Source organism: Dromiciops gliroides, chromosome 4 (assembly GCF_019393635.1).
Source record: "Dromiciops gliroides isolate mDroGli1 chromosome 4, mDroGli1.pri, whole genome shotgun sequence".
Taxonomy (NCBI): domain Eukaryota; kingdom Metazoa; phylum Chordata; class Mammalia; order Microbiotheria; family Microbiotheriidae; genus Dromiciops; species Dromiciops gliroides.
Genome location: NC_057864.1, coordinates 387,247,974 through 387,271,739, shown reverse-complemented (window position 1 = coordinate 387,271,739; position 23,766 = coordinate 387,247,974). Strand labels below are relative to the sequence as shown.

Here is a 23,766-nt window from a genome sequence, read left to right as displayed (position 1 = left end):
CTCCAGTAAACCCACCTGCTCTTCTCCCTATGCACCCCTCCTTTAACAGGGTCTTAGATAGGTCATTGGATCATTTCAAATTTCAAGAGAAGCAACAAGAGAGGCAAATTAGTTGAGATACTTAAACTGGATTCTTATACATTTCACATATTAAGTTCAAAATGAATGAAAACAGCATTATTTTATTACAATGCATGACCAAGTCTACCTTGTAATGTCTACGATAAGAATGAACACTGACCTTTTGGGAAATGAAGTCTTTACATAGTAACCAGCTCTACAGAGGCAGGCAAATCCATGCCTGCCTGTGACCTTAGCACTGCCACCGGCATCGCACCTAAAAATGAGATTTGATGCAACCCAATTCAACAAACCTTTATTAAACACCAAGAGACACCGTAATCAACACTAGAAACAAAAAGTTGAAAAATAACACAGTCCCTGCCCCTAAAGAGCTTACATTTTGTGTAGGGAGGGAAATAAATGTTTACAAATATGTATGATACAAAATAGATTGTGATAGGTCTAAAAGAGAAGTCTAGACAAAATGCAGTTAGGAAACTGGAGATCTCAAACATGAACTCATTTTTAGTTACAATAAATTCTGGTTTTAGTACAAGTAGATACCAAACCCATCCCTTGGAGAGAAAAAAAATCTATCCCCCATAATGCAAAAATTCTAATTAATTTGGGGAAAATTCATAGAGGAGAGTTGAACACAAGACTTATATATGACTTATTTAAAGGACTAGGTCAATATTTTTTAAGACCTTAATTGCATTATATTTAAGGAAAAAAACAATAGTGAGTATGATTTCGCCAAGTATATAATATTCCCTGAAACTAAATTATTTGAATCAATTAGATCACAGTAGCAATAATGAACTTGATGCTATCCTAGTGGCCTGAAAGTTATTGTGCTTCCCTTTGTGCTCAAGGTATTCCCCGGGAGCAAAAGGCACTGAGAATTAGGCTAGTTGCATAACATTCTTTGCCTCCCTGTTTCCTCTGATCTTAAGAGCAGAGAGGCTGGATCTAGAAAGAATCTCAGAGGTCATCTAATCTAACCCTTCACCTGAAAAATGAGAGTGCTCTACACCCTCCCCAATCCCTACTGGCTCAAAACAATGCTAATATGAGTTTCTACCTCTTCTGTAGTCCCAAATATTTCTCAGCTGAATGATATGGAAGATGATTATTCAGACTAAGAAAAACATTTATTTTAGATTTTGTCACCTTTATCATTTACTAGCATTTGACCCTTTATTGTTGCTGTTCAGTCATTCAGTCATCCAGCTCTTCATGACACTGTGGACGATAGCACACATACAGTGTCCGAGGAGTTTTCTTGGCAAAGATACTGGAGTGGTTTGACATTTCCTACTCCAGTGCAGTAAGGCCAATGGAAGTTGAGTAACTTGCCTTGGGTCACAAAGTTAGTAGGTGTCAGAAGCTGGATTTGAACTCAGGTCTTCCTGACTCCAAGCCCAGCACTCTACCCATTAAAACACCTAGCTGCCTTCACCCACTATAAAACCAGGACTAGCAAAAATGGCTACCACATCAGGAAGCTGCAAAAGAAAGGCTAAGGACAAGAGAATGGATCCACAAGTATGGGCCTTTGGTCAGAAACCACAGGGAAGGGACGTGGCTTAACATGGAGTAGGCCAGAGAACTCAAAACTTCTGGCTTCTAGTCCAAATGATGAATGGGTAAGTAGGATGAGGTCAGGGGTTAGTACAGAATAATTGACTCCTGCTTTCCAGTCAGCTGTGTAGGGTGTGCCCATAAGCCTATGTAAATCTCATCTGTCTAAAGTGACATAGAAGCTAAAAGGAAATATCTCCCCTTCCTACCAAGCCATCTTTAATTTTATCTGTGTGTCTATGCATTGCAATGCCTTCCATGCAGATATACTGTCGTAGCTAAACTATTCACCCTAAGAGCGCATAACACAACATGGGACTATTCAGAATCATAGAATGTAAGAACTGGGAAGGAGTTCAGTGACCTCAAGGAAGTGACTTCTGGAGGAAGTCTCTGGGCCTCATTGACATCATCTGGAAAGACTTTGTATATAGTGGGGCACCAGTGAGGTTCATGAGCTATTGATATCATCTAGCCCAAGTTTCTTGCTTCCTAAAGAAGAAAATTGGGGGCCGGAGAGGGGAAGAGATTTGCCCCCAAACTGTACAGCTCGTTAGTAATGGAGCTTTTACATTTTCATCATTCCACAATGTAACCCCCCACACTGTAGCCAGGATGAGATTCCTGCACACATAATAACATATTTCTTTAGCAGTTTAAGTTGTACGAAGCACTTTTCCTCGAAACAGCCTGAAGAAAAAGGTGGTGCAAGTATTACTAGACCCATTTTACAGATGAGGAAAATCAAAACTCAAGAAGATGAAGTAATTTGTCTATGGTCACCCACGCATCTAATAAGCGTCAATGCTGGGATATAAATTCAGGTCTCCAAATTCCAAGTCCAGAAGTCTTGCCACTATACCTCAATGTACATAGGACTTGTACCTCTGATCAGGTTATTCTTCTTTCCTAGAATATTTTAATATAATGTTGTCCTTTATGGAGGGAAAAAGTCTTTTATGTTAAAAGACAAAATAACTAATATAGAATGATCTAATTATAATCTAATATTAAGAACCTATGCCTTTTACTATGATTAATAAGCTATTTTTCTAAAACCTTAACTAACATCAATCAAATCCATCCATTTATCCTATTTCCTTTTAAACAGTCAAGAGTTTGCAGAACTGGGTGGCAAAAACAATCCCAAATAAGTACTTGGATGTTTTATTGCCTTTTTGTTTCTTGCTTTTTGGAAATTAGCACCCAGTTATACAAAGTTGATTAGTCCAGAATTTTTCCAAGCATAAAAGTTTGGCTGATGAGTATTTTTTCCAGGATCATCATTCATTTTCCCTTTTTGAAAGAAAGGCACTATTGTGCCCTTTTCCAGTCTTCAGGCACCTCACCAGTCCTCCACGAGTTCGCAAAAATGATATCTAGCGGTTCTGTGATGACTTCGGCCAATTCATTAAGTACTCTAGGATGCCAGCCATTGGGACCTGTGGATTTGAACATATCTAGGTTATTTAAGTTATCCTTTCCCAATTTCTCCCCTATTCCAGTTTGGCTTCCCATAGTTTTCTGTTCCTGTTTTCAGGTGACACACACTTTTTGGAAAACATAGAGGCTTGAAATAAAAGTATCTGCTTGGCTTCTACTGTTAGGAGTTTTCTCTTCACAGCTAGCAAAAGGAAATATATTTACTATATATTTTACTATATAAAGGAAATATTCTTTTGTTAACCCTTAGGGTTTGTTAGAAAAAATACGATTTTCAATGTGTTTCTTTTTTACATTTCTTTAAAGTTATCAGTTATCCAAAAGGAAATAGAAAGCATATAATGATCAAATTAGATAAAATGCAGTTAAAATTTTGAAAATCACAGTGATGCAGAGTCCTATCTAGCAGTTCTAATTAGCACCCTATCTGTCAACATAAAGAGGAAAATTCTGAAAGGCTGTGCTAATTGTGCTATACTGTGCTAATTGTACCAGGAACTTCCAATAGAAATTAAGCTTACAAAAGTCAAGATGATTAATACACAAACTAGCTACCTGTGATCACAATCCTATGAGCACAATGACAGTCACTTTAAAAAAAAAAAACTTTTTAAGCATTAATATTTAAAATATATATAATGAAAAATATGTAATTTAAAATATATAATTTGTTTTAAAAATATACTCGTGAGAGCCTGGAATGGGTATAAAGATTTTTTTTTAACTTTAATTCAGACACCTTTGAGATTTCATTTGCTATAAGGCCATCAACACTGATGTTCTCGGGGTTTGTATTACATTCATTTTCTCCAAGCACTGTTAGGTGTTGACAGTTTTAACCCCTCAACTTCCTCCATGATCCCTATAAAATTGAGGGAAAGCCACAGATGACATTCTGCTTCTTGTCATGGCTGAAATGAGTGCTAAAACTCCCTGGACACTTCAGAAATGGCACAAAGGGAAGAGGGAGGAGAAAAATGAAACTATTTTACATAATCTTGGGACTATTAATAGGAGGGATAAATTTGGGCAAGATCAATACTATTAAAGTAAACGATTAATTGAAAAAAAAGTTTGAAAGACAAATTGCCAGTATTCTCCTGGTCCAAAATTGGTCTAATAATGATGGCTTCAAATATATTTGCAAAATATCTTCTGTGAACATCAGTTATCTTTTAAAACCTTTTTTAAAAAAAACTAAACACCTGCATATTTCTCTAGGGTATCACAATTTGTTTCCGTACATGCCATTTACAACCTAGCTCAAATAGCCACCTGCTGATGGCAATATGTTAACAAAAATGTAGTTATTAATTAGTTTGGGTAATATGCACATCATCAGCTCATTACACCTAAATGGATAGATGTTGCTACTAGACATGCCCAATATGTTTCCTCCTCCAAAGTGTCTAGGGTTTTTTAATGTATTTATTTTATTTGACAAATGATAAGCAGTGTTATCTAGTAGAGAGAGGGCCAGCCTTGGATCCAAGATGATCTGGGTTCAAGTCCCCCCTGTGACATATACTGGCTGTGTGGCAATCAGCAAGTCACGTGACCTCATTGAGACTCAGTTTCCTCATCTGTAAAATGGAGATGATACTCATAGTACTTACCTCACAGGGCCTGAAGAGGTTTGAATGAGATATTTTCAAAAATGTTTTGCAAATTTCCAATTACTATTTAATTTCAGGTCAATTATCAAGTCAACAAGCATTTGTTAAGTGTTTGCTATGTGTCAGGTACTGTGCTATGTGCTAGGTACTGTGCTATGTGCTGGATATACAAAGAAAGGGAAAAAATAGCACCTATCCTCAAGGAGTTCACATTCTAATGTTATTACTTTTAAAAATAAAAATGTTATAATTGCACATGTATAACCTATATCTGATTGCTTACTGCTTCAGGAAGGGGGGAGGAAAGGAATGAAGGATAAAATTTGGAACTCAAAACTTTAAATAAAAAATGTTTTTGTTTGTTTTTTTTAAAAACACACACGGGGCAGCTAGGTGGCGCAGTGGATAGAGCACTGGCCCTGGATTCAGGAGGACCTGAGTTCAAATCCAGCCTCAGACACTTGACACTTGCTAGCTGTGTGACCCTGGGCAAGTCACTTGGCCCCAACTGCCTCACCAAAAAAAAACAAAAACAAAAAACAAACAAAAAACACACGCAAAAAAATTAAAAATGTTAACTGTGAAGCTCCTTAACACTGGTAAATGGATTTAACAAGATACCAGGATAATCTCTCATCCAAACCAATACTTCTAAAAAGACTACAATAAATTATGAAGAAAAGGGGGGAGGGGTCCTTTTTCTTCTTTACTAAACCTAGGAGTAAGACCATAGTAAAAGATAGAAAGCAAAGAGAATACAGTCATAATGACTAAAAGAAAGTTTTTAAAATGTTTCTTATTAGAAATGTATTATATAAATATATGAATTGAAAGGGAGCCCACCAAAGAATGCAATTACAAGAACCAAGACTATTCTTTCTCCTGAAGACAGAACAAATGAAAATGGCCTGTAGCTACAACACAGGGATTTTAGTAAATTGGGAAGAAGGATATTGAAACGTATAAGAATAGGTTACCAAGGAAGGACGATGTCTTGACAATATTATTTATTAGAGACAGCAGAGATTTTTTGAGAAGCCAGATTTTTGTTATAGTACCTACAAAAGGCTAGAGAATGGGAAAAAAACAGGATTTAGAGCTAAAAGGGACCTTCAGAGGTCATCTAATCCAACCCCTTTGTTTTACTGATGAGGAAATTCAGGCCCAGAGAGATCAAAGTTCTTGGCCAAGATGATTCTGGCAATCCATAGCAAAGTAGGGATCCATGGCCTCTTTCTCCAAATTCAGGGCTCAGACCCACTACACCATCCTGATAATCTGTCAATTGCAGCTCTAAACTACAGAAAGAAAATAATTCCTGTTATATAAGTGAACTAAAAATACCTTCAAAATTATGCTTATCTAAAGACTTTGATCATAAAATTGTTTCACAACATAGGCTGCAAAGTAATAGTTGTATGTGGTTGTACACCATGTGGTTCACACACACAAAAAAATCATCCTCATTAAAGGTGGCACAGTGGATAAAGTATAAGACTTGGAATCAGGAAAAACTGAGTATGACTCTAGATTCTATGGGCCCCTGGGGGATTCAATTAACCTCTCTAGGTCTCAGTTTCCTCATCTGTAAAATGAGGGAGCTGGACTTTTTGGCCTCTAAAGTCCTTTCGGGTTCCAAATCTATAATTCTATGAAACAGTCTTACAAAACTGTTTAGTATCTTGGGGGGAAGGGTGTTGCTGGAATGGTAATAAATGGGGAAGACAAGATATACACAAGAGTTGAGATCAAGATTTTTTTTTTTTACCAATATCACTGTGTTTCTGAGAGTTTTAAGATTTGATTGTAGTCTCAAAATCTTGGGGCAATAATTGGCCAATTGCACCTTGCTTCATGATCATAGAAAAAATATTTGTGATTAATTCTCCTTTTGTAAATGCTCTGCTCACATTCCAGTGGCAGATACAGAATGTGAAATCCTAAAGCTGTCTTGATAGATTCTGCACTGCCAACAGAATAGAAATGAACCCTTTTGATTCTGACAGCCTTTAGGGGATAACTCCTGAAAAATTGCTAAAAGCAGAAAAACATGTGCTGCAGGGAACATCCTAATTTCAGAAAGCTGCTTCTCCCACCAGAAATTTACATATTTCATTTCACACACACATACCCCCCCCAAAAAAGTACCTACAATTCTCCAACAAAGAAAATAAAGCTTTCTCTTCACTCAGCCAAGAAAAAAATAATAATTTGTTCAGAAGTGTTTATATTCTTCTTCCTCAGCTCCATGATTAGGCTGGCTTAAAAACCATGGAAGTAATTAACTTAAGTCTGGTCCTTCCTCAAAGCCCAATGAAATTCAACTGCTGGAACATTAAATACAGACCTGGACTTTTATTTTTAAATATTCCTGGAGTTAATAAATAAATATATTCATGCATGCATACACCAATCCGCTGAGCAAGAAATTAATGCCAGTAGCTTACAACTGTATTGGGCACAATTCCTATCTCTCCTTGTCCAGGAAAACACTTCACTACCCAGCACCAATCTATTTTCTGCTACTGCTTGGTTTTTGTTCTTTTGTGGAAAGTGAGGGGGTCTATGGGAAAACCAAAATTCAACACTAGTATGGGAAATGGGGCGTGTTTCTCACTGCTCTGACCTTAGTCACATCAGTAGCCCACAATGCCCTCCACTAGGATGCTTTGACATGGCTGGACAAGATAAAGCTGCCACATGGATGACAGCCTGGACCTGCCTCCTTTTATTCCACTTAAACTGCTTGAGGCTTAGTGAGGGTAAATTATTTGCAAAGGGTCACTTGAACTAGTGCCCAATGTGACCATATCCAATGTTCTCTCTACAACACTACGTAGCCTCTATGCTTAAAATAAAATACTAGATTTATTTCTTCTAGCCGATTTCCAGAAACTCCTATTCTTCACTTTGACCCGCAAGTACCTCTTTTGATATGAGAATCCCCTCCCAATTCAAGACTGAACTGGAATTTAGGGGCCAAATCTTTTAGCGTTCATTGTACTATGGAGATGATCTCCTTCTAAAGGTTGCATGCCAGTTGCAAGTGAATGTTTAATTATAGTTCCAAAGCCTTCAACTTGCTTACCTTGAGAGGAAAAAGAAAAGAAAATACAGTAATCCATCTCTTCATACATGGTTGCTTAGCTGTTTTCCTATTGTGTCCAACTCTTCATAACCCCTTGTGGGGTTTTATTGGCAAAGATATTGGAGTAATTTGCCATTTGCTTGTCCAGTTCATTTTACTAATGAGGAAACTGAGGCAAATAGGGTTACATGACTTGCCTAGGGTCACAAAACTAGTGTGACCCCTTCTATCAAGAAGTAGCCTGTCAGGGCAGCTAGGTGGTGCAGTGGATAGAGCACCGGCCCTGGAATCAGGAGTACCTGAGTTCAAATCCGGGCTCAGACACTTACTAGCTGTGTGACCCTGGGCAAGTCACTTAACCCCAATTGCCTCACCAAATAAACAAACAAACAAACAAATAAATAAATAAGTAGCCTGTCAGACTTTTAAAAATCACCATTCAAGGATAGCTTAGTTCTCATCCTCACTTCCTATTCTGATGGACAAATATGTACAGTGTTCTTTCTCTTGAAAGAGCTCTTCTGATTGGATGATACAAAACACACTCAAGGTTGCACCTTCATGACTTGGGATAGATTCTATTTCCTTTACTCACCCATAGGGTACATAATAAAAAGTTAGCATTTATAGAGTTATGGCTTGCAAAACACTTTACAAATACCTCCTTTTATCCTTACAACAACCCTAAGAGGTACATCTGTTTTATGTCCATTTTACAGATGAGGAAACTGAGATCCAAGAGAGGTTCAGTGATTTGCCCAAACCCATACAGCAGAAAATGTCCGAGGCTGGATTTGAGCAGGTCATCTCGAATCCAAGTACAAAGCTGTATCCACTCTGCCATGTAGCTGCCAACCTCAATCCTCTGTGACAGAGATGCTAAGTGCTCCCTATTTTTGTAAATATTCAGTATAATAAATATTTACATGGGAACTACTAGCAGGAAGATTAATTTACCTTCCTTTTAACTGTAAGCTTTTTAAATACAGGGACCACGCAACTATTTCTCTTTCTGACCCTCTGTTCCTTATTGTTCAGTCATTTGGTTGTGTCTAACTCTTCATGACTCCATGGACCATATGGTGGTTTGTCACTTCCTTCTCCAGTGAATTAAGGCAAACAGCACTTAAGTGAGCAAGTGTCTTACCTATAGTAATAATAATGGCTTGTAAATCCCTTTATACATGAACTCATTTGATTCGCACCAAAACCCTATGAGGTAGGTTCTATTAATAGCACTCATATATATATATATATGACTAATTTGTTCTCATTTTAATAGTATTTACATAAATATCATCTCTCTCATTCTCAGTTTAAGCTGTAGAATGAGAATGAGACTTTTGCCACATACCTCTCAGGGATGTTATGAGGACAGTCCTAGAAAGGACTGTAAATCACAACAGAAAAGCCAGCCATTACACCTAAGAAGTGTTCAATGAACACTTAATTGAATTAGTGGATGTCCACATTTCTATCTGGGAATATTTACAAGGAAGGATTTCCTGGGAACAACAGCACATACTAAGAAATTTGGAGGGGGACCAAAATAAAATTTTACCTAATAATATTTTTTGTTTTGTTTTCTTCTGTTTAAAAAAAAATTCAAAAGTTGTTAAAAATTTCAGCCAGCTCTATTTCAGTATCCCATCTGTCCTCATTCATGGCACACCCTTAGTAAGTACCAACTTACTACATCTGTCTCTGGAACAATTAAAGGCGTTGTAATAAATGGTACTGATTTTCAACACCTTGTTTCTCTACCCATGTGGCTTCTAATCTTCACTCATCACTTATCTGTAGTGTTTTCACTGCTGGATGATATATTGGTGATGCTTTAGTTTGGATTATAGAAGGTTCCCACCTGTTCACTGGTCATAAGTCTCTCCACAAAGAACAAACAAAAATTAAACAATCTTTGTTAATAGGGTCTTAGGGGGTTTGCCAACAAAATGCGTCCTTGAAATTCTTTAAATTTTCAAAAGACTTTATCAGGCTGTACCCAGAACTTTAAGGTTATCTTCTCCCACATATATTGAACCACATTCTCCTAGGCATATGCTTCTCCACTGACTGTGATTTGAAAGTTATATACTTTCCTGTAGGGCAACCTTTCCTCATTTTTCTTTCAATCTTTATTTGGCACTTAAATTTTTTTGTAAATTGTAAAATAATTATATAGAAAAGTGAGACACTACCAGTGCAGAAAGAAATCTCCAATTACACGCTTTTGTAACTAATCAAAATTGGAGCGTAATATAAACATAAATATATGGTTGCATATAAACAGAAGTACACAAAAACCCTGTGCTATGCATTCATGTAGATATATAAATATAAACATACTGTACAAAGGTACAGTAGTATTTATGTGAGACCATAAAAATAAGCCATTAAAAAAATTCTCGTCTCCATGCTTTTTTTCCTGAGGCTGTCTGCAACGTCTACAAAGTCCTCCAACCGGCTATGGTCCCATTTGTCTATTGAATTCCTGCCCATCCGATAAAGCCCTGTTGAAATGCCAACCCTTCCAAGAATTTTTCTTCCCTGATCCTTTCTGCTAGTCATAACCTTGCCCCCTCACCCACAGACCTCACAAAGCACTTCTTCATCTTCTAACCCTCAAATGCATTTATTATATATTATATTATATATTATAGTTGTCTACCTATTGCAGACACAAAATTGTCTGCTCTGTGAGAGCAGAAACCATGTCCTATATGCCCCATAGGCACTTAATGAATGTTTGTGGAATGGATCAACATAGGTGTACAGGGTCTCTGTCCTATACAATCTACCCCACTCCTATCTTCCTGGCTACAACTAAATTTGATGCCAAAAAAGATCCCCCTTCTTTAAGTTCCTCCAAAGCAATTCTCTTATATACCTCAAATACGCAGCAGATCTCCTTTTCACAAGAAGGCTCTCCATAACTGTTGTTTTCCAAAACCATATGGTTTTGTAGAATCTTCATCTTTAATGCAGGTTTTACTCTAGACTCTACAATAAACTAGTAACCTCTAATACTGAAAGTTCACATTAGCCTTGGAATTCACACCCTGCAAGTACCCTCCACTCCTGGAAGCTCTGCCTTTGATTGGATGGCTCCCTCTGGAACCTCAATTAAGGGAGAGTGCCCAAGCCTGCTATGCACCTTCACTCTTCTCCGGGCTCTCTTCTGGACTTCCCCTACTGTATTGTTCCATTCCTTGGTATCCGCAGCCCCCTGTACCAACCTTTCAGCTTTCTTTTACATGTTGTCTTCCCCTTTTAGAATGTAAGCTCCTTGAGAAATTCTCTTTCTGCTTATAATTTTATTCTCAACATAAAACCTGGTATACAGTAAGGCCTTAATAAATGCTTCTTAACTGGCTGTGCACTGGAAGATGGGTCTAAAAACTTACTTAGTGGTTGTTACCAAGTGCAAATTACTGATGACAATTTATAAGCAAAGTGCTTTCGTTTTTTTAAAAAAGGGCAATGAGGGTTAAGTGACTTGCCCAGGGTCACACAGCTTGTAAGTGTCAAGTGTTTGAGGCAGGATTTGAACTCAGGTCCTCCTGACTCCAGGGCTAGTGCTCTATCCACTGCACCACCTAGCTGCCCCCGCAAAGTGCTTTCTAAATTCTGTATCACTAGGTGAGTATATTTATTTAGCACTCTACAAGTCACAAAAATACTTTCTTCATGATAATTCTGTGTAGTTGGTCTTCCTATAGAGATGGCAAAAGTGACGTTCAGAAAGGTCAAAGCAATACTGAGTGTCCAGCTGGGGAAAGGGTGTTTTGTTCTTAGATCTCACAAAGAATCCAGAGCTTCGCAGTCCTGTCCCTGTTTTTCTTTTTCTGCTTTCCTCATAGAGATCAGACTTACAGGAACAATTCTTTTCCTTTTTTAAGGATTGGGTCTCCATATCTAGCCAGAATGGAAACATGATTACTCAGTGCCAATTATCAATACTGACTGACATGGAAGCTTTAAACTGCTATGGTTTTCCAAGATGAGCTGGTTCTACCTGTCCTTAGACAGCCTAGACTCTCTCAGCTCCTCAGGGGTTCACCATATTGGTGCCAATCTTAGTAGGAACACCCGATCAGCTTTACTCCTACTGTAGAATTCTCAAATTCAAGTGATCCAGTATCTTCAGCATCTCCCAGTAGCAGGGATTATAGGTATACTACGCCCCTCGCAAACAGTTAAGATATTTGTCTTAGGTGTTTAAAAAAAAAGATTTACAAATGATGACATCTTATGTGTAAGCAGAGGATCTTATAGAAAATGAGAATAATTAAAGTGCACTAGAAACATTTTAAATGTATTTTATTCTTCCCCCCCAATGACGTTAAAACAATTTTTTTTTAATATTGGGGGGGTAGGTTTTAGTTCCAAATTCTATCCCTCCCCTAGATCGTGTGAGTGGAATAGGCACCAACTCATCATAATTTCCTTGTAGATATTAGGGGGTAGGGGACTTCCTCAGACCTGAAGCCTTCAAGGTTTATAAGGAAGCAGATTGTAGAGGTATACCTGTGTCACACGTGTTTTGTGGAAGGGGAAACTGACTTTTTTCATAACCCTATCCTCCAACTTAGAGGCTGGTTGAATTTTGGCCTAACCTAGGAAGAAACTCATTTGAGGATGTTCTGTCCAACCCATAGTAGTTCTCCAAGGTCCAATCTAGCCCAGTCTGAAATTAACAGAGATTTATTTTCCCAAATTAATTGCAGCTCTGAAACAGTGGCCTAGACTAGCAGGTGTGCCACAGTCTGAACCCATGCCACTTCCTCAATTTTCAGGGCAAATTAGAGTCTCTTACAGGAATTAACAGGTCTGAATTTCTGGGATAATAGCTGTTATTTTTGCTGCATTTCTAGCACCTGGCCCACACAAAGGCAAATATTTGCTTTGTTTTGGGCCTTCTGGTACAATCACTGTTCAGTACACTCTAACCCACACGCAGGCAGATATTTAAGCATAGTCTCTACAAGGAAGCTTCAATAATGCTGCTATGACGTGCCTGAAGTCTGTTCATCAAAGATGTCATTATTTGGAATAAAAGATGAATAATGTGTGCATTAAGCACTTCATCTCTTCATTAACTCTCTTTTTAAAATTATCTATCATTGTGAAGTATTCCACAAAACATAATTACCAAAAGAATACAAATGTGACAGTTTTTAAAAGCCAAAATCTGATTACCAAGGAAGGCTAAACATGCTGATGCCAAACTGGTTCACCCCCTTCCTCCCTCCCCAGCAATTTTTTTCCCTAGTTGAAAGGAATCAGAAGTTGAGAGTCAGAGTTTCAACAGAAACCACCTCTTCAAGTAAGACAACAGAATAGTTAGTGTAAGACCCATATCAAGTTATATTTTGTGCAGCAGCCAAGGAAGACGGAGCAGTAATATTTCAAAGTATCTGAAAGGGGTGGGGGTGTGGAAGAGAGGGGATAGAAAATTTGTAAATAGCTGGTAATTTGTGTACAAAAATACTGCTACCAAAAGGTCATTAATAGTGCACCTTGTCTTGTTCTCCATAGATAAGCCTTGCTTTGTCATGTTCATTCCCCACTGTTGGCTTTCAGTATCTCCCAACCCCTGCATCTGCAAAGATAGACAACTAAGACCAGGACACGGATGATCTCATGCAGACTTCAGAGGAACTACAGCTCTAAAGTTAAGAAAGATGGCATTAATTTACTGGAATGAATTCTGACCTATGGAAACCCCTTCAAGCACAAACACAGGATGCAAAAATGAGCTTGCTTTTCTCCCTCTCTCTCCCCGTCTCTGAGGTATTTAAAATGCCCAGGATAAGAAGACGCTTTTGTACCACTTAACTGAATATTCCCTGTTTCACACACTCAACAAAGATCCAACACACTAACTCTGGCCACACACCAGAATCACATAATATCCCAGTTGTAAGGAACCTCTGATCCCATCTAGTAAAACTTGTACCTGAACAAAAATCCCCCATTTACAACAAACACGAGACAGCTAGGTGCTACGGTGCAGAGTCCTACTCTTGGAGTCAAGAAAATACAAGTTGAAATTCCACCACAGACTTACTAGCTGTGTGACCCTGGGCAAATTATTTCATCTCCCTCAGATTCAGTTTCCTCATCAGTAAAATGGGAACAGTAATAATATCTATCTCCCAGGGTTTTTGTGAGAATCAAAGGAGATCCCATATGTAAATTGCTTTACAAATCTTAAATAGCTACATAAATGCTAGTTCTGATTATTGACAAGCCATCACCCAGTTTTAGCTTCAAGACCTCCAGTGAAGCGGGTCTTCTATATCCTTGATCAACCCATTGCACTTCTGCATAGCTCTAAAAAAATCACAAACTTTTTTCCATACCTCCAAACAAAAGTGACCTCTTTGTTACTTCCCATGACCTACTCCTATTTCAGACTTTTGAGGCCAAACCAAACAAGAAATGTAGTGTGTTGCTAGGATTGTGACTAACATTTATTTAAAAGCAACATGAGAATTGGAAGTAATCACATTTAGGAAGGTGGCAAAATAGATTCCTTCCCAATTTTTCCTTGAGTTGTTCTTATTTCATGTTCAAAGAAAAACCTTCCTTACTTACACTGCATTAAAATGTTACTTTAAAGGTTGGGAGTGGGGGGAGGCAGAGTATTTTTAATCTCTGACATCAGGTGTAAAACTATGTTATTTTAAGACTAAATTCTAAGATAAATAAAGACATTCTGTTGATTTCTGACTATAGTCATCTAAGATTAGCTATGTCTTCCACTTTAACAGTTAGGTTTGAAAATACCTAAGTTTAAAAATCACACCTTCTATAATTGTTCAGTAGTTAATGAACAACTAAAATATTCCACTAAATCCTGAGGGAATGACTAATTTCAGAATGGAATGGGGAATCAGTAGTCAGAAGACCTAGGTTTGAATTTTGACCCCCTATTCCATTCAATTTTTTACTGGGCTGTCAAACTGATCTTCCTAAAATCAAAATCTGACTATGTAACATCTCCCCCCCACCCACCCCATTCAATAAACTGCACTCGCTATCGGCTCACTATTATCAAATATGAAATTCTCAATTTAGCTTTTAAAGTCCTTTATAATGTGACCCCTTTTTGCCTTCTCAATCAAGGTATTCTTACTCCTCTCCATGTATTCTGCAGTATCATCAGCCTCCTTTCTTGCTGTTCCTTGAGCACACCTTATCTCCCAACTAAGAGCATTTTTATTGGTTGTCCCCATGACAGGAATTCATCCATCCTCAGCTTTGTCCCCTGCCTTCCTTCAAATTTTATCTAAGGTCCTGCCTTTTGCAAGAAGCCTTTCCTAACTGTCCTTAATCTTAGTGCTTTGTCCTGTATATAACTTGTTTGTACTGTTATTTCCATGCTGTCTCTCCCTGACTAGGGGGGAGTTCCTTGTGAGCTCCATGAGAGGAAGAACTGCTTTGTTTCCTATTGCCGCATTTCTTTGTGCTCTCCTAATGAATTGCATAGTGCCTCGCACATAATAGATGCTTAATGTTTGATGATTTAACAATACAGACCTGTATTTTTCACCCACTTAGTCAAGGTTGGTCTAGAACATTAGATTTGGAGTCAGTCAATCAACAAGCATTTATTCAGCCCTTTTCTTGTGCTAGGTACTGCACTAATCTGACTGGACAGTGACAAAATGTTAGAGAAGAACAATATTCAAAATCCGTAGCAAAGTAGCTATTGTTCTCCAACAGTCACTAGAAATACACTGTATGGTCTCTCAGGTAGTTGGGATGCTTTTGCAATGGGATGGCTATATTGACATATCTTCATAGATCTAGAAGTGGAAGAAATCTTTAAATCCATCTAGCCTAGCCCTTTCATTATGCAAATAAAGAAGCCAAGACCCAGAAGTTTAATTACCCAAGGTCACAGTGGCACGTCCAGGATTCAAACTCAGGTCCTACAAATCCAAATTCGACATTCTTTCCATTGCACCAAGCTGCGTTGTGGATTTCTAAATAGCCAAAATCATCATGAAAAATCGGACCTAGTGATTTTTCGTGATGATATATTCTGTAGAGTTTATGTTTTCATTTGAAAAGAAAGTGGGAGAATAGCAAAATTTAGGAAGAAATCCTGGTATACCTATGGTATATCCATTTCAAGGTTCAACTTCAGCATCATCTATAATAATATATCCTGATAATAACATATGTATAGTATATATGTATAAATATAGATATATGAATACACAAATGTATACCTATACATGTATATAAGTGTATACACATACATGTACACACATATGTATGTATGCGTTTGTAATTGTTGATCTCTGTCTTGATTGTTGCTTGCCCACTTTAAAATATGTGCTGGTTAAGGACAGGGACTGTTTTTGTTTTATCTTTGTATTCCCAGTGCCCGTCATAGAGTACAAGCTTAGTAAAATCGAATGAACAAATAATGGGGGGAAAAAAGCAAAGGAATGATCTAAAGGATGTTTTGCCATGACTGGATCTTCTGCAAGGTAATGTATTACTTTTTTTCTTTTCTTTCTTTCTTTTGGGGGGTGAGGCAATTGGGGTTAAGTGACTTGCCCAGAGTCACAGAGCTAGTAAGTGTCAAGTTTCTGAGGCTGGATTTGAACTCAGGTTCTCCTGAGTCCAGAGCCTGTGCTCTATCCACTATGCCACCTAGCTGCCCCAAGGCAATGTATTTCTGCTGCACAACATTCAGTACTTTAAATACTCATACTCCTACATAAAAGATTATTTCAAAATGTGAGAATAAATAAATGTAAGAAATTTTATAACCACAATAAATTCATTAAGTGTTACCTTAAAAGGTGATCTACATCTGATACATTCAACTATAACCTAAAATAACTGATTATGTTTACAGGAGACTATAAGGCAATTTAAAATAGCCGGGTTAGCCTCCCGTGGATGAGACCAAATTAAATTAAGGATTTTGGCAATTATTGCTATGAGCAGACATGAGATATTCTAAGAACGTCCAAGTTAACATCCTGCTGACTAGACATGATCCGATTTATTCTGGGTATAGAAAACACTGCAAATCTGAAAATAGTTTCAAGGCAAACAATCATTTGTTTTTCTATAATCCATAATAGGCAAACTTTCAGGGACACATTTCTATTAAAGTTTGTAAGCATTTAGGACACATAAAAAAGCATGCTATGAGGAGGGTAAAAGGAACTGGGAGGAATTCAATAGAAAGTACACTGAATTAGGAGTCACTCCGACACTCACTACTTTTGTGACTTCAGTCAAGTAACAATACAACCACCTTATTTCCAAATGAATGGGGTTGGACTAGATGATCTCTAAAGATTTCTCCAGACTCTGGGAAGGGAAACCTCACTTCCAAACCTTCTCCATTCTATAAAAAAGAAACTTGGGGCAGCTAGGTGGCACAGTGGATAAAGCACCAGCCCTGGATTCAGGAGGACCTGAGTTCAAATCCGGCCTCAGACACTTCATATGTACTGTGTGACCCTGGGCAAGTCACTTAACCTGCCCCCCCCCCCCCGCCAAAAAAAAAGAGACCTTGTTGACTAAAATTTCATTGGACTCACAGAGGAAACATCAATAAAAATATTTTCTATTTCTATCATGCCTTAAGTTTTCAAGACAAACTCTTCCCAAAATGTTTTCACACATTAACTCATTTGATCCTCACAACAACACTGCAAAGACTTGCCTGAGATTACAAAGCTAGTTTACTTCATAGTCCAAGCTAAAACCCAGTTATCCTGATTTCTAGTACTATAATTTTTCCATCATAGTATGCTTATCTAATGTTTGAAAAATCACACCACATTTAAAATTTTCAGTAGCAATGTTCTATACAGACATAGGATAGGAGATGCCATCCCATTAAAATTTGCTTATATAAATGTTTCTCCTTCATTTTCCTTAACTCATCATAACATGAAAGTACATTTTATATGATTTGTGGTATTTACTAAATATTTTAGGTCCTTGTTCTTCATTTTAAAAGCAAATGAGTCCAACATTTTATATTACCTCTCGGTTTTTTTTATTGATTTTTACTTATGGGGAACATTACCCTCTAGATCAACACAGAGGCATTATTAACAAGACTGAACCTCAAATGTAAAATAATCATCCCCCCAAAAGCACAAAAAAACTCCGAGAGTTCTTCTATTTCAATATTTACACTATAAGGGCTCTGCCTTATTTTAAAATACAATGCAGTTCAATAGAGCCTAGAATTCAACCTATATATGTTCAGCATTAAAGCATTTCATTTTTACTAGGTTTTAATTTTTTCCCACAATGCCTATACTTGTTGAATTAATACACTATGGACTATTTAAAAGAGCAATGGATTTGGGGCCAAGGCTTAAGTTCCAATTTTAGTTTTGATATTTACTATGATATCTTGGGCACATCACAATTGTCTCTGGTCCTTCATTTCCTCATCTTTAAAATGGGAATGGTAAGATTTGCATGAAAATTTCACAGTATTACTGTGAAGAACAAATTAAATAATTCATTAAGGAATATTTTAAACTACAGGAGACTATATGAATGAAAGCTACCATCGCCAATACTTTCTCCTTCCACACTCTTTACCAGCCAGAAAAGAAGCCCAGATCTGACATCCTTTCAAACTGCTGAAAATTCTGTTGACCAGAATAAAAACATTCCCATAATTTGTTTAGGGTGAGGAAGTCTCCACAAAAAGAGACAAAAAGTTATTTGCAGAGATCTTCTCAAAACATGAATAAACAAACAGAAACCAGGAGTCAATAATAAACATGCTCAACTGGTTAATCCAATAAACTTTCTTTGACTTGAAATTTATTTCAGAAGGACCAAAGGGGAGACAAAGGGCTAATATGTATTCTTTAATGTACAAGATTATAATTAACCTAATGTCTGTTTCAAATTTACTATTATCTATTAAAGAATAAATAATTTTACAGCCTTCTAATATGTAGCTCTTAAGCTTTAAATCACTGACCATAACTAATAAGCAGTTTAGTAGCAAGAGTACCCTAAATACAGTCACAGACTGCAATTTCATTGAATGTAAATCATCATCATTTTTAATGCAAAGGCAACAGCAAATCTCTGTAATTACTGGGTGCATTTTGAATCACTTTTATTATTACTGCACTAGCCCCATTAAAAATCCAAAACACTGAACTGCATGGGATATAAAACTGGAATTATGATACACTACAAGCTCTAATTGAAATCCATAAATTTTCTACTAGTACCCAAAATTATTTTGTTGCCAAGAAATTCAACTATTGAAAATTAACTTTGAAAGCATTTACTTTATCCAGCACAATAAGTCAGAGCATTTTGCCTTGCTAATGTGAGAAGTAATATTCTACGAGTTGTTCGTTTTTCACTTAGAAAATGACCCCTGGGGCAGCTAGGTGGCGCAGTGGATAGAGCACCGGCCCTGGAGTCAGGAGTACCTGAGTTCAAATCTGACCTCAGACACTTAACACTTACTAGCTGTGTGACCCTGGGCAAGTCACTTAACCCCTAATTGCCTCACTAAAAAAAAAAGAAAGAAAGAAAATGACCCCTAAAATTCAACACAGTAATTTGAGAATGAAAAGATGCTGAAAAAATGTATGGAACAAGTATAACTAGAACATGGTTTAGACCACACCTTCTAATAACTAAACTTAGAAAAAGCCATATATAACCTGGTTAGTCTACAGCAACAACATGTCTTGTCTCAAAATGATAGACTATTACTATCTTGTGCAAGAAGACTTCAGGGCAACATTACTGTTGGCATGCATTCGGGTGAGTGGATTAACCAGTTCAGTACATTCACTGAACATGGGGATAACTAAGCCTGCTGCAAGGATAACTCCAGTTAATATAGCTTACTACTGTACTTTTAGTGGTTAGTGAATTAATAACTGACTTACAAGAACCATGAGACTCCTTTGATGAACACTTTTGAATATGTAATATAGGTCAGGTTGTCCTGTTACATATAAATCAACTTCAACAGAATTCACAACTGCTGGGTATATGAAAAGCCAATGCCAAATATTTCTCTCAATATGTCAACAGTATATATCGTAGGAGCAGGGGATCAAAGAAGTCTGTATGGTTAGATAATGTCCTTCATCCCTAAATTACTTGCTATTTAGACAGGGTAACTATATACCTCAGACTGTCACATCATAAAGGTTAATCTTCTGTCAATACATTAGAATGGCAACACAACGTTTGTAGATAAACTAAAATTAGGTTGATTCCTAGGATGTCTGACTCTTGTTCCATTACTCCACCAATTATCTGAGCCCAGAATTTTATAGAAGGAGGTCAGGTTGGCTTGTAAAGAACATCCCGAAACTGAAATGGGGGAAAATGTAAAATCTCTATAAATGTGTGTGTGTGTGTGTGTGTGTGTGTGTGTGTAGAATTTCCATTTTAACTCTTTCACAAATTTCTTTTTTATTGTTATTTTTACTTTTTTTCTTTCTTTTACAAATTTCTTAAAGGCTACAGGATTCACACTTCGTAGTCTGATTAAAACGGCTTTATATATAAGGCTTTTCCAAAATAGTTCTATTAGCAATAGGGTTCAGTAGAAAGAGCTGTGGTTCTGGAGATAGAAAAGCTAAATTCAAAGGCCACCTCTAACACTTGCTACCTGTGCAATCTTAAGTAAATAGCATCCCTGGGCATTAGTTCCATCATCTAAAAAATGAAGTGTTATACTACATAGCCTCTGAGGTCATTTCCAGCTATAGAACTATGATCACTTCGGGTCTTTAGATGCTAATAGCTTAAATTTCAACTATCTTAACTGCAAAAATTTTCCCATTTTCTCAAATGTCATATTAGAAGGTTTCTCAAGTTTGGTATATTAATTATACTTTTTCCATTTCTGTACAAACTGTAAGTCTCATTTGCCATTAAATTACATAAACTCTTCAAACTCCTATAAAAATAATTACTATGTTCAAAAATTAAACTAAAACCAAGTTTAAGCAATTGTCTTAGCCATGTCATAGGCACTGATGATTGGTTTTTGTTTTGTTTTTTACAAACTCTGAAGTAACTTTTAAAGAAGGATGAAAGACTATTATTAATAGTACACTGACTACATTACTTTGAGATGCAGATGAAGTCAGCACAAAATATAAAGGGTCCCAAAAAAATACTGAAGAGGAGCTTATTCAGAATTTTCCAAGAGTACTCTTTCCTTGATGAAGACTCTCCTGAGAAGTATCCTATGAACTTATCTGTTATAAAGTGATGAAGCATCAAATCATTGGCTATATTTGCATAGTATAAAGGAATCATCTATTTGCAGATATGACTGTGATAAATAAGATAAACATTCCACACTCTTAGATCAGTGTATAAGTTTCTATTCTTAGATATAAATACACTAGAGGTATTTTAGATTGACACTTGTGAATTTTCTATACCAAGTTCAAGAAAAGGGACTATTCATTATATTAATGAATTGGGAGGATTCTATAAGTTTGTCTTCTCACTTGAGCCTAGACATAAAAATGAAAATCATACTGAGGAGCTATCCTAGGATACTTTGAATTAATCACAGAATCAGATTTTCAGTTGAAGGGACCTGAGGGATCATCTAGTTCCACCTGTACCTGAGCAAGCATCCCTTCTCTAATATAGCCAACAAGTGGTTGTCATCCTCCAGTGATGGGGAACTTACTAGGTCCCAAGGCAATCCATTTCACTTTTGGGTTGTTCCAATTGTTTGGAAATTCTTCGTTACATGGAGCCCAATTCTCCCCCTTTATAAATTCTACCATCTGGGACCAAGCAGAAAAAGTCTAATCCTTCTTCCATATGCAGACATTCAAATGCCTGTAGACACCTGTCACATCTCCATAAACCCTTCTCTTTTTTACAAGGCTGACAACCTGAGAAATTAAAGTCATCCATTCATCTCCTAATATAATTACGGTAAATGTCTCTGTCCTTTGTATTGATAGACAAAAGTAATTTCATTATATGATTGTCTGTGCGGCCAAAGATAAATTTTTGATCAGTTAAAACACCATAGAATCAGTGATTCAGAGTGGGAAGTGACCTCAGAAGAAACCCCTTCATTTTACAGATGAAGAACAGAATCCAAGAGAGCTTAAGTGACTTTCCTGGGGTTGCACAGCTAGAACATATCAAAGACTGGATTTGAAGCTGGTCTTCTCTTCCTGACTTTAAGCCTAGTACTCTAACCATTGTATTACACAGCCTCTCTCCCTTTCATTTGCAGGGTACTTTACAATATGGAAAGTACTTCCATGTGTATACTATCAGTTGGTCCTAAAAAATATGTAAAATAGCCATTATCCCCATTTTTCAGATAGAGAAACTAAGCCCCAGAGAATGATTTGCCCAAGGTCATATAGCTTGGAAACGACAGAATTAGAAATAGAACCCAAGAGTTCTAATTGCTAAAACATGGAAAATCTGTGATGGTATTGGTCCTCAAGAATTTTTTAATATAATTCCTAATCTTTGCTTCATTAAGGATTTTCTTTCACATGCTTTAGCAATAACTCTATTCAGTTTTATAACCATTCATCTGAAGCCTGCTTTGTACAAAATACTGCTCAGGGTACTACTAAATGTGAAGGTAAGTCATAGTAATAATCACAATCATCATGGCTCTAGGATTTACAGAAGAAGTGGGATGGCCTAGTAGGTAGACAGTTGCCCTAAGAGGCAGGAAGACCTGGATTCAAGTCTCACCTCTGACATACAATGGGTAAATCATTTAACTTCTCAGTGCTCTAGGAAATTCTCTATTGGTGGCAGAAATGGTTTCTAGTCTCTATCCCAATCTTTAAGGTTTACAAAGGCTTTTCCCTACAATAACTCAGTGATGTAAGTACTTATAGGATCCCTAGACTTAGAACTAGAAGAAACTCTTGAGGTTCTCTAGTTAAACCCACTTGTTCCTCATATAGATGAGGGAACTGAGGTCCAGGGAGATCATCACTTGTCCAGGATTACACAGGTAGTCATCACTGATTTGAATATTTTACAGTTGAAAAAGCAAGCTCATGGGCAGCTAGGTGGCACAGTGGATAAAGCACCGGCCCTGGATTCAGGAGTACCTGAGTTCAAATCCGGCCTCAGACACTTGACACTTACTAGCTGTGTGACCCTGGGCAAGTCACTTAACCCTCATTGCCCAGCAAAAAAAAAAAAAGAAAAAGAAAAAGCAAGCTCAGAGAGATTAAGGGACTTGCCCATAGTTAGCTAAAATGGATCCCTATCACCATCTGTTTCAAACTTGTATTTAGCTACTGAGGATGGCTATAGGCTAAACAAACACTTTGAAAAATAATTATTTCCATTAGATAAGGATCTGGTCTCTCACATCCCCAAAACAGAGATTATTTTACTGTACAAAATCTAAGACCCTCACATTCTAAACCTATCAAGACCCTATGTATCTCAATCTCCAACAATGCTGAGCTTCCAATTTGGGATCTTGGGTAACTGTTGGATAATTTTTCACATTTCAGCCTAGAATTTACATCCTTGAATGATTTTCAGATTAAATATATCAGAAAAAAAAGAACAATGAAAGTAAAAAGAGGGAGGGAGGAAGGGTGGTGGCTTATATTGTTCCATGGAACCAAACAGCTATATAGAACACAACAAATCATGAATATTTGTGTGTTCCCCACTGTTGACCATTCTCTGCCCACTTGATGTCTTTTTTAAAGCATAAGAGGGACATGACAGGATTTCTTATATGCCTTGCCTATTCAAGGATCCAATGGTAAAGACAAGAATTCTGCTGCTCACTGAGAGAGAATCTCCAAGACATCAATCCCAAGGAGTGAACTTGGAAAATAAGAACAACTTAGACATAGAGACACATGGAGAGAAAAGACAGAGGCAGTAAACAGGAGCTACAAAAGGAAAGGGAGTGCTAGGGGGTATTTGAAGACAGTCATTAGATTC

General features: G+C 37.2%; 1 protein-coding gene across 1 annotated transcript in view; it reads right to left on the bottom strand.

Annotated features, from left to right (window-relative positions):
* Positions 1 to 364: 364 nt before the first annotated feature.
* SAMD5 (sterile alpha motif domain containing 5) overlaps positions 365 to 23,766 on the bottom strand; it is a 36,817-nt gene continuing 13,415 nt past the window's right edge. Inside the window, exon 2 of the mRNA XM_044000453.1 lies at positions 365 to 3,089. Coding sequence (XP_043856388.1) covers positions 3,027 to 3,089 — 63 coding nt within the window. The 3' untranslated portion in view covers positions 365 to 3,026. The remainder of the gene's footprint in view (positions 3,090 to 23,766) is intronic.